Below are 11,892 nucleotides of genomic sequence, written 5' to 3' on the forward strand. Positions count from 1 at the left end.
GATCACCCCACCCCGAGGGGCTCAGGCTTCACAGAGGCTCTCACCGGGCCAGGGTGGTTCCCGGCCTTTTTTCCCTCCGTGGATAATCAGTTTAATGCAGGAGCAGAGAACTAAATCTCTGCGATTAGCTGTTATAATCACATGTAAATAGGCCCAGACAAGCCGCTCAGGAGGGTGGTGTGTGGCTCGGGACAGAGTTACACGGGATTTAGGCTGTTTACCACTCGATTAATTTCATGACTCCAGCCCCCAGCCCACCGCTGTCCCAGCTGCCTGGCTCGCTGCTCAGGAGTCAAGGTCACTCGGGCGGGAGGCAGCTGATAGCCCGGGGCGTCTGCCAGCAGCAGCGGCCCAGCACGGCGCTGGGCTCCTGGCCCCGGGGGACTCAGCTCCAGGGCCATGCTGAGGCGGGGTTGTCGCATCCCTGTCCCCTGGACCCCCCCAAGCAGGCACACACACGGCTCTCCATCCCTTTTTATTCATAAGCATAGTCAAAGCTTGAGAATGTCACAGCTGAACCCTCCAACAACCACCAGTGGATTAACACAAGAGTCCATTCCTCTTCAGAAGAAAAATAAAGCATCTTCTGCCTCCTTCTCCTTGGGTTCCCTCCAGTCCAGAGCCCTGCTGCTGCCTGCCCGCAGGCTGGAGATACCACAGGAGGGCTGGCTGCTGGCACACTAGGACCACTGGCCCCATGGCTGCGGGGAGCAGTGGCTGTGGCTGCACACACCTCATCTCTGACACTGCACCACACAGCTGAGCCCAGCCCTATGGCTTATCTAGGACCCCCATGCGCTGGGCAGATGCTGATCCACGGCTGCCCATGCAGACCGTTCAGGAAAAGGGGTTTCAGACCATCCAGTGCAACAGGCGAAGTGACTGTCCACACAAGGGCTGCTCCTGTGGCTGCTGAGCAGTCTCTGGGGGGAGGTGCAGGACCCCCACGGCACAGGGCCGAGTGGCAGCGTGTCCCTGGCTGTGTCTGTGCCACCACGGCTCAGGTGCGTCCCTCGCAGCCCCGGCACAATAAGGCAACTGCTGGCTGGGGTGGCTGTGCCAGTGCAGGGTGCACGGAGCGCCGCTAGTCCGACAGCGTGATGACATCGTAGTGGATGGCCGGCTGCAGCTGCTGCATCTGCTCCGCCGCTGCCTCGGCCGTGAACACGCCCTGGGCCTGGGCCATGGCCGCATCCGCCACTGCTGCAGGGGACAGGGGTCAGTGCTGCCTCCCACCGAGGGCAGGGGAGCCGCTCCCCCCTCAGGGCTCCCGTCCATGTTCCTCACCTGTCCCTGGGAAGGGACAAAAGGCCACCCTGCCCATGTGGGGCTCCAGCAGGGAGCCCAGCTCTGCTTAACCCTGACAGGAAGGGACCTGCAAATATCTGCCCTTGGACACCATGGCTGGCAGCAAAACAGTGATCGAGCCTGATCTTCCCAGCCCTCCCACCAAGGACTGCTGCACAACTTGCTGCTAACCCCAACAACAGGACAGGCACTCCCAAACCTGGGAGGACAGACCTTCTGGCACAGGGCTGTGCAAATACCTGAGACAGCCGAGTGTGCTGCTGCTTCCAGCTGTGCCTGGGTGACGAGCTGCTGCTCCGGTGACACAGGCATGTACTGGATCTACAGGGGAAAACAGGGAATGCCTGAGGGGAGGGTTCCTCCTGGAGCTGCTCCAGCCATGGCTGCTGCACTCAGGCATCAGCCCATGAGCTCGCTCTATTTCACATATCCCTGTCCAACTGCAGGCTCAGACTCTCCGGCTCCTGCCACCACGCCTGGCTCCTTACCTGTGACTCCGGGAGGAACTGGCCACCCTGCTCATACTGGATGTGGGTGATCTGACCATCCTGTACCTGGGGACAAACAGTGAGGCTGTCGGAGGGTGTGTGGGTGTCCAGGCCCCCAACAATGCTGTGACCCAGAGTAAGCAAGAGGGAGCAGGAGGGGGCCCAGCCTCACACATGACACCCCATGAGCCCCACCCACCATGTGATGGGAGCACACTGTCTGAAGCTCACCTGGATGTGATGTCCCTCTGGAACAACAACATACTCTTGGGGAAGCAAGTGTGGGACACCTTCCTGGGCAATAATGTACTGAACCTGCAAACATGGGAATTCAGACCCAGAAAAAACATCACCACTCCCCACCCCCCATCACAACAGCTGGATCTGGTCTGTCTCCTGTGCCTCTTTCTACCACCCCAGTGCCTTCAGCTCTCCCTGTGGAGCCCTGCTCTCCCTCACTGCTGCCAGCTCTTCCCACTAGATAAGTCTCCCATCTTGGACCATGTCCCCTCACCTGGTTGTCAGCAGTCACTAAGTGTTGTACTGTCTGTCCGTCAGCAGTTGTGATCTCCTGGATGTAGGCTGCCTCCTCCTGCAGTGTCAGCAAATTCCCAGTGTGGGCAGGGGGGCTGGATCTGACCACAGCCCCCCAGGAGACCCCCACTGTGTGGAGCAGCCACACAGGACATGAGCTGAGGCCAAGGGACCCAACTCACCTGGCTGGTGACGCTCTGCTCCTGTGCAACAAGGATGTGCTCCTGCCCCAGGGCCTGCTGCAGCCGCTCGGGAGCCAGCACGGCCTGGCCAGCCTGCAGAGCTGCTGCAACACAGAGAGAGGCAGTGGGGACACTGCTGGGGACACTGCCAGGGCTACCAATGGCCTCGCTCCCCTGTGGCCAATGCCTGACACCTGCCCCAGTGAAAAGCACAAGGCAGAGGCACTCTTTGGGCTGTGCTCACACAAGGTCAGAGTTAAACAACCAGGGGCAGAACACACCCTCCATATCAGAAGCTCAACTCTGCTTCCAGTGTGAGCTGCCCCCATATGTACTGATCTACCAGGACCTGTCTGGAGGGAACACAGGCCCCCCTCATTCTGCACAGTTGCTTGGCCCAGCCCCTTGGTCTCTGTCTCCATAAGCAATTCCAACTGCAGGAGGGTCCTCCTAGCCCTTCAGCCCCACCTGACCCACAAGCTGGGTGAATCCTGCATGGGGCTCCAGATGTAGGACACGCACAGGTCAGCCCTAGTCCCAGGGACATGTCTTACTGTGTAGGGTGGCCAGGGTGTCCTCGTTGCTGTTCAGGATGATGGTCTGCTGGGCAGCAGCTGGCCCTGGCCTTTTGCCCTCTGAGCTGTGCAAACGCTGTGTGTGGAACTTGAGGTGTCCATTACGGTTGAACCTATGGAGAGGCAGGGTGAGGCGGAGCGTGCCACAGGCAGCACAGGATCCTGTGCTCTCAGCAGGACATGGGGCCCATAAGCACATGCTACAACACGGCTGTCCCCTCTCCCAGCATGTTCCCATCAGTGCTCAGGGACTGAACCCTCCTATCCAGAGGTTCCTTGGAGACAAAGTTGGGTCCATCTGCAGCAGAAACCATTCCCAATGGGCTGATGCTGGGGAAGGTTTGGGGCAGACAGCTCTGCCAAGAGTTTATCTCCTCTTGAGCCTTGTAGAGCTCTATGGGATCCCTCAAAGCAGGATCAGCCCAGCTCCAGCACTCACCTCTGCCCACAGACCTGGCAGGCGAAGGGCTTCTCATTGGTGTGGGTCAGCATGTGCCTGCGCAGGTCCTTCTTGTTCTTGGAGGCAAAGCTGCAGTGGGGGCACTTGTGTGGCCGGAGGTTGGCATGCTGAACCATGTGGCTCTGGGGCAGAAGGACAAGTGCTGGGTCAGAAACCCCTGTTTCTCCAAACCCCTTGTTCCCAGGGCTGCTCTGCATCAGGAAACTTACCCGGACCTCTGGCCAGAGTGTGGCAGTGAAGGGACAGTCGGGACACTTGAAAGTGCTGGGCCCAATGTGGGCTCTCTTGTGACTCTCCATCTCCGCTCTCCCTGTGAACATGGCTGTGCAAATCTTGCATGAAAACTTTTTGGCCGTGGAAATCTTGCATGAGAGCTTCTTGGCTGTGGAAACCTTGCATGTGAGCTTCTTGGCCACGCCTTGGATTGCAGGCCACTTGATCTTTGGGGATGACACTTCGTGCCCCTCGGAGGCTGGGGACAAAGACGAGTCATTCTGGGCCAGGCTGGTGACACACTGCACCACGGGCCACTTGATGCCGGCGGGCTCTGCCTCCTGGCCCTCCGCAGGCGAGGAGAAGGCAGCGTCCCCACTGAGGGGCTGTGAGAGAAAACACCAGTCACACCTGCTGCCACTGCTGCATGGGATGGGGAGAAGGCTCAGATCCTTACCTCCATGGCCTGGAACTGGCTCCCTGGGACACTGGATGACATGATGTAGTGATTGCTGTGGTCCTTCAGTGCCTCCTCTGTCATCACAGCTCCGCTCACCACAACTGTGTGGGAGGTCTCCACAGGACTCTCCTCCTCACTGCTGGAGAGCACCAGGTCAGGGATGGTCTGCCTCCTCCTCCTCACCACTAAAAGCCTCCCAACTGGAGGCCAGAAGTGCCTCCCCCTCCCCACTCCTCCCGTACAGCTGACCTGTACAGTGTGGCAGGAGCCTGGATCTCCTCGCTGATGGGTGCAATGATGCTGTACTCTGCTGCTCCACTGAAGGGGATGGTGATCTGCTGCAGCTCTGAGCCACTCAGGCTTGCTTCCCCATAAGCCTCCTGCACAAGTGTCTGCCCAGGCTCTGCCATGTGTAGCATCACCAACTTTTGCTGCTGCTCCTTAGAGTCCACCTTTGCCTCCTCCTCCTCCTGTGCCTGCAGCTCACAGGAGCCTGGTGTTTCTCCTGGATCATCTGGCTTCACCACTGCCACCTGTACAAAACAGCAGCTCAGCCAAATGGGCAAGGCTCTGCCAGACACCCCTGCAGCAGAACAGGGCTGGGAAGCCTTCTTGTGCCAGCCCCCAGCAGGCCTGGCTCCCCTTGACTCTGCCCACCTGCAGCGAGCTGGTGGCCAGCTCCCTCTGGGTGCTCATGTTCAGCAAGAGATCCAGGGCCGTCTGTGTGGCCAGCTCTGCTGATCCAGCCACATCTGGGGGGATCAGATAGGAAGGGTTAGGCAGGAGCTCACCCACTTCCTTCCTCATCCCATCCCACCCCCTTCCCAAGTGCTCACTTGCCTTGTTCATAGATGATGGTGGCCCCTTCCAGGGAACCTTGTGAGAGAACAGAGGGCTCTGCACCCGCAACAGCCTGGACCGTGTGGCAAGTGATGGGGCCGAGAGGTGCCTGTGTGAGAGAGAGTGCTGACAGCACAGTGGGCTCCAGCACCAGGAGCTGCTGGGACGAGGCCTGGCACTCACCGGTGGGCTGGCCTCTGGCTCAGCCGGTGCCTGCACCTGGCTGTGCTGCTGCTTCAGCTCCTCGATCTGCTGCAGGGTGAAGAAGGGGCGGCGGCGGCAGGGCGGCTCCTCAGGGTGCCTCTGTGCCCACTCCTCGAAGGAGTCGGCGTGGCGGCACTGCACGTGCAGCCGCAGGTTCTTCTTGTGCTTGGTGGTGAAGTGGCAGAACTCACAAGCAAATGGCTTCCCTCCTGCAGGGCCCGGGAGGGGGAGTCAGGCAGGAAAGCCCCAGGGGATGGGAGGGAGAGCAGGCAGGCTCTGATTGTCTCTGGGAGATTGGGGGTGCAGGCCATCAGTCAAACAGGTTCTCTCACCTGTGTGCTTGACTGCCATGTGCGAGACCAGGAAGTCCTCCCGGAAAGTAGAATACTTGCAGACACTGCACTTGTAGGGCTTGTCATTCATATGTGACAGCTGGTGGTTCAGCAGGACCTTCTTGTCCTCGCAGACATAGTCACAGAACTCACACTTGAACCTGCCAGGACAAAGTTACCTGTGGCACCTGCTGAGGGGAGCAGGACACAGGCTCTGCCCAGGCACACTGGGCTCCTACCTGCGGTTGGCAATGGCCTGGATGTGCGTCAGCAGGTGCATCTTGAAGGTGTAACGCTTCTTAAAGGACTTCCCGCACTGGTGAAACAAAGTGAGGCAGCACTCACTCCCTGCCCTTCCTCACCCACTGCCAGCCCCTCCCCAGGCTGTTCTCCCCATTCACCTTGTCACACATGTGTGGTTTCTCTGTACTGTGTGTCTTCATGTGCTGTGTAAGCCTCTTCTGCATGGGGTAGACACGGTTGCAGACAGGGCATGGGAAGGAGTTCAGCTTTGGTGGCTGGATGGAGAGCATAAAGATGGTATCATCCAGATGAGGTCACCAGTTTCTTTACCCTCTCCCCACTGGAGGACCTGGGTTGCCGTTCCTCAGAAGATCCAGAAACAATGCCCTCAACAAGGCACTGAGATTTTGTGATGACCCAGATGTGCCTCTTCCCACATAACAGTGTCAACAGAGTATTCAAACTCACCGGATCAGCTCTCTTCTTCCTGAAAAAGTAAGGAAAGTCCCTTGTGTCAGCCACACCCCAAGCTTCCTTGTACCCAGACACCAAAACTCTCCATTTTGGAAAGGGTCAGGGGATGGGGCAGCCATGGCCACCCTCCCAGGACAGGAAGAACAGTGTCAGTGCTGTTCAGTCCCCAGGACTGTGCTGCCCTCACCTGTCCCTGCTGTGCACTGTAGAGTGCCGAATGACATCCTTCTTGTACACGCTGGTGTAATTGCACTCCTCGCACTTGTAGGGCTTGCTGCCCACATGGTTGAACATGTGCTCCTGTAAGAGGCAGACCAGGGCCATGAGACCTGGGGCTGCCAGGCAGCCTTTGGGTTTGAGGCAGGGCAGATGAAGCTCACCTTGAGGGAGGACCAGCGCCGGGAGCGGTAGCTGCACTGAAGACACTTGAAGAGCTGCGGGTCATTGGCCTCGTGCGAGTTGACGTGGAAGCGCAGGTCATCGTGTGTGAGGAACCGCGAGCCGCAGATCCGACACAGGTAGGGCCGCATCAGGGGCTTGGGGGACTTGTAGTAGTACCTGCAGGAACAGGAGCAGGGCTCAGAGCTGCAGTGGCAAACGGGCTGGACCGGCCCTGGGCACAGGCCAGAGGGCCCAGCACACCCCTCACCTGCGCCCCATGTACTTGCGGTATTTCTTGCCCAGGAAACGGCGGGAGGGCCGCCCACGCCGCCGGGGGATGATGTCTGCATCCTCGGCACCGGTGTTGGAGGAAGGGTCCTTGTTCTCAGAGTCAGACTGGCTGATACCAGGCTCTGCCAGGCTCTCACTGGTCCCATTCTCCAGGCTGGAGGAACTGGCTGCTTCCGAGTTCTGCAGCTCCCGGCTTGGTGTGCTCTGGGACGTCACCAAGGGCTCCACCTCCCCTCCTGCTGCACAGAACACAGCACAGCTCCATCACAATCTCACTGCAGCTCCAGGAGCACCACTCCCTGCTTCACCCCTGAACAGGGCTGCTGCCTCCCAGCTCCCTCACCTTCAGGCATGTCCTGGGACATATTCTCCAGACGAAGCAGCTTGCGGGGCCTCCCTGGGCGCCGACGCGGCCTCTCCTCGCTGGAGGTGGCGACAGTGCAGCCATACTTGGGCAGTCGCCCCCGGGGCTCGTCCTCAGCTGGGTTGTAGTCACTGTCCTCTGCAGGCAAGTGCCCCAAACATCAGAAGAGATGATGGGAAAAGACTAAGCTATGTAAGATGTGGGGAAGGCGAGTCCTACCTTCAGGATCATCAATAGCACCAGCATCCATAATATCATCATCTTCTTCTTCTGCGGCCTCCTCATCCTCAGTCTTTGGAACAGCTCCCACCTTTCGTGGTCGTCCCTTCTTCAAAGCCAGAGCTGAACCCACTGCCACAGAGAACAGGGTGAAACTTCTTTACCAGACTGTGCCAGAACAGGCCCTTGTGCTCCAGCTCCTCTCTTGTTTCTTCCCAGGAGAGAGCAGAGCCTGTCTGCAGCGAGATGGATTTCCCTGAGCCCTTGGAACACACCTGGCTGGAAGTGACGCTCTTTCATGTGGTTAATCAGTGTTTTCTTAGAGACACTCTTGTACTGACACATCTTGCACTTGAACTGCTGCACCACCACCACTTCCATCATCTCTTCCAGGGCCTCCAAGTCTGGCTGGTCCAGCTCCTCCCCACCATCTGCCTCCTGGGCTTGGTTTGGCTGTGCAGGCAGCTCCAGCACTTCCAACTGCCCGGAGGGCTCTGAAGGGCCGGGCTGGTCAAGGCACGTGGAGGTAGGTCCATCACCAACAGCCTCTATTGCCAAGCTATTGGCTAGAGCAGAAGTGGCCATCTGGGACACCATGGGGGCACCTGAAACATCAAAACCCACTCAGCCAAGACCCTCACCTGCATCCAAGGCTGCACCCACACAGGGGGCATAGGGCTGAACACAAGCTCAGGAACAGGCTCCCAGCAGGACTGTGGTACAAGCACCGTGGCTCATACAGCTGGGACACCCACTCCAGGCCCTGCTCCAGTGGCACAAGGCTCAGAGGCACAGATGATCACCATGGACAGCCCAGGGAGCTCCCTCACCATCATCAGGGCCTTGCAAAATGAGGTACTGCGTGGTCTCTGCCCTTCCATCCTCTGCGCTGGTCACGGCGATGCAGCCTGGCAGGAGAGGAGAGCAGAGTGGTGACTGTGAGATCCAGGGGCTGGAGAGTCACTGGGGCTCCCTGGTGCTCTTCCAGCTCAGATAGAAGCCTGAAGGTGGGAGGAGGGTCTGGCTCTGGGCTCTGAGATGGAGCCTGCCCTGGGCTGAAGGAGCAGCTGGACAGAAGGAAAGCTGTCCATCAACATGAGCTCCTCACCAAACCCTTGAGTCACTACAGCAAAGCAAGAAGAGAAAATTCTGCTGACCAGTTGGACTCAATGATCTTAGAGGTTTTTTTTTCCAGCCTTAATAATTCCATGTCCATAGTTCCCCCACCCCCTGAGGTCTGGGGTACTGGCTCCCTCCCCAGCCCACCCAGCCATCTCCACACGGGAGCACACACTCACTCTGGATGATGTCAGGCCCGATTGTGGACTCGATGATTTTGTCAATGGCAGAACCCAGGTCGGAGGAAGTGGATGCAGTGGAGTCTGACACAACTATGGCTCCATCGGTGATGACACTGGAGTGCACCAGGACCTGTGGGGACTCTGACACCATGATGGACTGGCTCACAGTGGACACACTGGAGACCAAGGTGGATTGGGCAATAGAGGATGAGTCTGGCAGGTAAATCCTTGGAATGGCATCTGTGCTGGAACTGCTCTCTGAGACCTCTTCCTGGCAGATAAAAAGAGTCCAGAAGAGCTCAGGTGAGAGACCTTTGCCAGCCCAAGCCCTTGGGGCTGCCAGCTTATGCAAATGACCCGGAGTATCACTGCAAGATTTCCAGGAAAGGCATCAGAGCAAATCCTTTGGTACTGACAAAAACATGGAGCTGCAGGGTTGCTCTTGCTACCAAGGGGAGTTCTGCTCCTCGGACTGACAAGCAGGTGCTGGACCAGAGGTATAACAGCGCCTGCCAAAGCTCAATCCGTCAGCAAAGTCTACAGAAACCCCCAGGAACCAGAACCGCGGCTGCCCTCCCTGCCACCCCATGCTTCCCAGCGGCACCTACCAAGGAGACCCCGCTGCTGTCGGAGCTCTGCCCCACGCAGGAGTCAGCGGCCCGGGAGAGGAGCCCGTGCCCCGCGGCCGCATCGCTGCTGTCCGCCGACACGGCCACCGAGCTCCCGACGCCCAGCCCGCTCTCGGTGGGCTCCTCCCGCGCCGCCTGCGAGCTCGCGTCGCTGCTGCTCTCCACCGCATTCTCCTCCATGCCCGCCCTGCCGGGGCCCGCTACGCTCGACCTACGGGAGGGCCGCCGCCGTCAGGGCCGCCGTTCGGTTCCCGCCGTCCCCGTGCCCCGCGGGGGTCCGGGCTGGGCGGGCCCCGGAGCCGCCGCGGGCCCATTCCCGGCGCTCCGAGCTCCCTCACGGGGGTCCCGGCGCCACCTGGCGCTCCCGGTCCCGGCATGCCCCGCGGCCCCACCCGGCGTTTGGCCGCCATCTTGCCGCGGGGTCCCCCCCGCCGCCTCCGCGCGCGCGCACACGGCGGGGCGGCCCCGGTGCCGCCGGGGCGGGGGAGGCGCCGCCACGCCGGGGCGAGGGGGTCCCGCCGCCGCCGCCCGCCCACCGACCCGCGCCCTCACCAGGTGCGCCGCGGCTCCGCCGCGCCCCCGCCGGAGCCGGCACCACGGCGGCCGCCATGCCCCCCCGCCCTCTTGCCGCGCAGCGATATGGCGGCGCTGGCCCCCCACGCCGGAACTACTTACGGCCGGCCAGCCCCTGCCCCGCCTGCAGCGCACGCCGCGGCGGGGATGCACTCCGCTCCCCGGCCGCCGCCTCTGCTGCCTCCCGGGGCCGCCCGCCTCCCGCGGGAGGAGAGAGGCCTCGGCGCCCCGCCGGGGACTACTTTCCCCGCGGAAGGGTCGGCGGTGGTGGCACCGTGCGTCATGGCGTCAGGAAGCGGCGCCCGGGCCCTGAGCGTCGGCGTCGCGCCGGGTTGCGCTGGTCACGTGATGGGAAGGCGGAAGCGGCGGAGGGACCGGGCCGGGAGCGGGCGCTCGGTGCGGGCACCGCGTTCTCTGCTCTCCCTCCGTTTCCCGCCCGGCCCGACCCGACCCCACCCGGGAGCGCGTTCCCCCTGCCGAGGTCCTTACCTTGGCTGGGCCGTGCAGCCCCGGCGCTCCAGCTCCCGTTCCATAACCCGCGGCGGGCGCTGAGCCCGGCGTGCCTCGTGGGCTGGGGCCGCCCATCCCCGGAGTGATCCAGGCCGAGCCGCGGGACCTCCGCCTCGCCCTTCCCTGCGAGGCCGTGCCGCGGTCAGCCCGGGCCCAGCCTCAGGCTGCTGGGCGCTTTCCCCCTCGGTCTCTGGCGGGGAACGGCACCGACTGTCCGTTTGTTCTTGGTGCCAGACCTGCCTTTTTCGACGGCAGCTCCGCATCTGAACAGCAGCCGCCTTCCGATGGGCTCTGGCTCACCGAGTTCTGCCCTCCGGGATGGTTTTCCCCAGAGCAGATGGTGGCGGGCACCCGATTTGTCTGCGCTGGGGGTGCACAGTCTGGGGCGGCTCCCGGAGCGCTGCCGGCAGTGGGGCATCGCTGGCACCCCCTGATGCCCAGCATTCCCTGCAGGGATGCGCTTAGACCGTGCAGCTGTCCCTGCTCCCTCAGATCCTCCCGCTGAGCTCAGCTGTGCATGGCCTGGGCTCGGCGTGTGCCCCATGGTGATGGCTTTAGCAAAGCCTCAGGTGGCTCCCTGTTCCCACTGATATTTTCTCATGTCGCAGTGCTCTATTAAGGACGGCTCTATCCCAGTTTTTTCCTGGAGGAAAGGCAGCTCTATTGTGCCTGTGCTCTGTCGGGGCTGGGCCGGAGTGGGCTGACCCCGGCTCTGGGTCCCTGTGGAAGAAACACCCGGCCCGAGGGGGGTCAGGGCTCAGCATCCCAGCCGGTTCCGGGGCCACTCAGACCAAGCCAGCCCGCAGTGCAGGTCGGGGTGGGCAGTGCCATCATGTCACTGGCCAGGACGGCCGGTCCCGAGCCGGTGCTGACACGGTGCCAGCGGCAGGAGGACAGACAGTGTCTCATCTGGCACAGTCTGTGAGCAGGACGGAGCCTGCCAGAAATCCGAGCCGATGGGTGCTGGGCTGGATCCGTACTCTGCAGCATTTGGCTGTGGTGCCTCTGTGCCTCTGCTCGGGGCGAGGCAGGCGGTGCCGGGATCCAGCCCCCACAGCCCGGGGCTCTGCGCGTCCCCCGTGTCCTGCCCCAGGTGACAATTCCCGGAGGCACCGTGTGTCCGGCAGAGGCAGTAGAGGAGCCGCACCGCCAGCTGCTGCGTGTGCACCTTCCGGCTCTTTTTCAAGCTAATTAAATGCATCCTTGAAAGGTTTATGCCCTCATCCATCACGGGCAGACAGCAGCGGTGAGAGCCATCCCCGGGCTGGCTGTGCGAGCTCTGCTGCCGCAGCGCTCTGCCAGTGCCTCAGG

The 11,892-nt window shown here is 61.4% G+C and overlaps 1 protein-coding gene across 11 annotated transcripts; it reads right to left on the reverse strand.

Annotated features, from left to right (window-relative positions):
• Positions 1-462: 462 nt before the first annotated feature.
• ZNF335 (zinc finger protein 335) lies at positions 463-10,057 on the reverse strand. Of its 11 annotated transcripts, XM_058036450.1 has the most exons (28): positions 10,051-10,057; positions 9,478-9,709; positions 8,867-9,140; positions 8,399-8,476; positions 7,844-8,173; positions 7,569-7,700; positions 7,329-7,487; positions 6,963-7,224; positions 6,694-6,871; positions 6,501-6,613; positions 6,308-6,326; positions 5,998-6,114; positions 5,836-5,912; positions 5,597-5,757; positions 5,244-5,473; positions 5,061-5,169; positions 4,878-4,972; positions 4,470-4,753; positions 4,218-4,359; positions 3,757-4,146; positions 3,527-3,669; positions 3,067-3,200; positions 2,513-2,616; positions 2,311-2,388; positions 2,028-2,111; positions 1,797-1,862; positions 1,548-1,629; positions 463-1,203 (listed from the first exon to the last, which is right to left on the reverse strand). In XM_058036450.1, exons 2-28 carry the CDS (start codon positions 9,676-9,678, stop codon positions 1,085-1,087), a joined length of 4,161 nt encoding a protein of 1,386 aa, XP_057892433.1. In that variant the 5' UTR covers positions 9,679-9,709; positions 10,051-10,057; the 3' UTR covers positions 463-1,084. The 11 variants fall into 11 exon arrangements, with proteins under 11 accessions (XP_057892433.1, XP_057892444.1, XP_057892436.1 ...); XM_058036461.1 differs by lacking the exon at positions 10,051-10,057 and having other exon boundaries at positions 8,867-8,999; positions 9,478-9,766; XM_058036453.1 differs by lacking the exon at positions 10,051-10,057 and having other exon boundaries at positions 2,513-2,613; positions 9,478-9,766.
• Between the last annotated feature and the right edge of the window lie 1,835 nt (positions 10,058-11,892).

This window comes from Melospiza georgiana, chromosome 17 (genome assembly GCF_028018845.1).
Source record: "Melospiza georgiana isolate bMelGeo1 chromosome 17, bMelGeo1.pri, whole genome shotgun sequence".
Taxonomy (NCBI): Eukaryota; Metazoa; Chordata; class Aves; order Passeriformes; family Passerellidae; genus Melospiza; species Melospiza georgiana.

Excerpts from the sequence above, each read along its gene's own strand:
- ZNF335 (XM_058036450.1), bottom strand. The coding sequence starts at position 9,678 with ATGGAGGAGAATGCGGTGGAGAGCAGCAGCGACGCGAGCTCGCAGGCG. Across the intron at positions 4,754-4,877 it reads TGGCCACCAGCTCGCTGCAG|GTGGCAGTGGTGAAGCCAGA; the intron begins GTGGGCAGAGTC and ends TGTTTTGTACAG. Across the intron at positions 3,201-3,526 it reads TGCCAGGTCTGTGGGCAGAG|GTTCAACCGTAATGGACACC; the intron begins GTGAGTGCTGGA and ends GCCTCTCCATAG.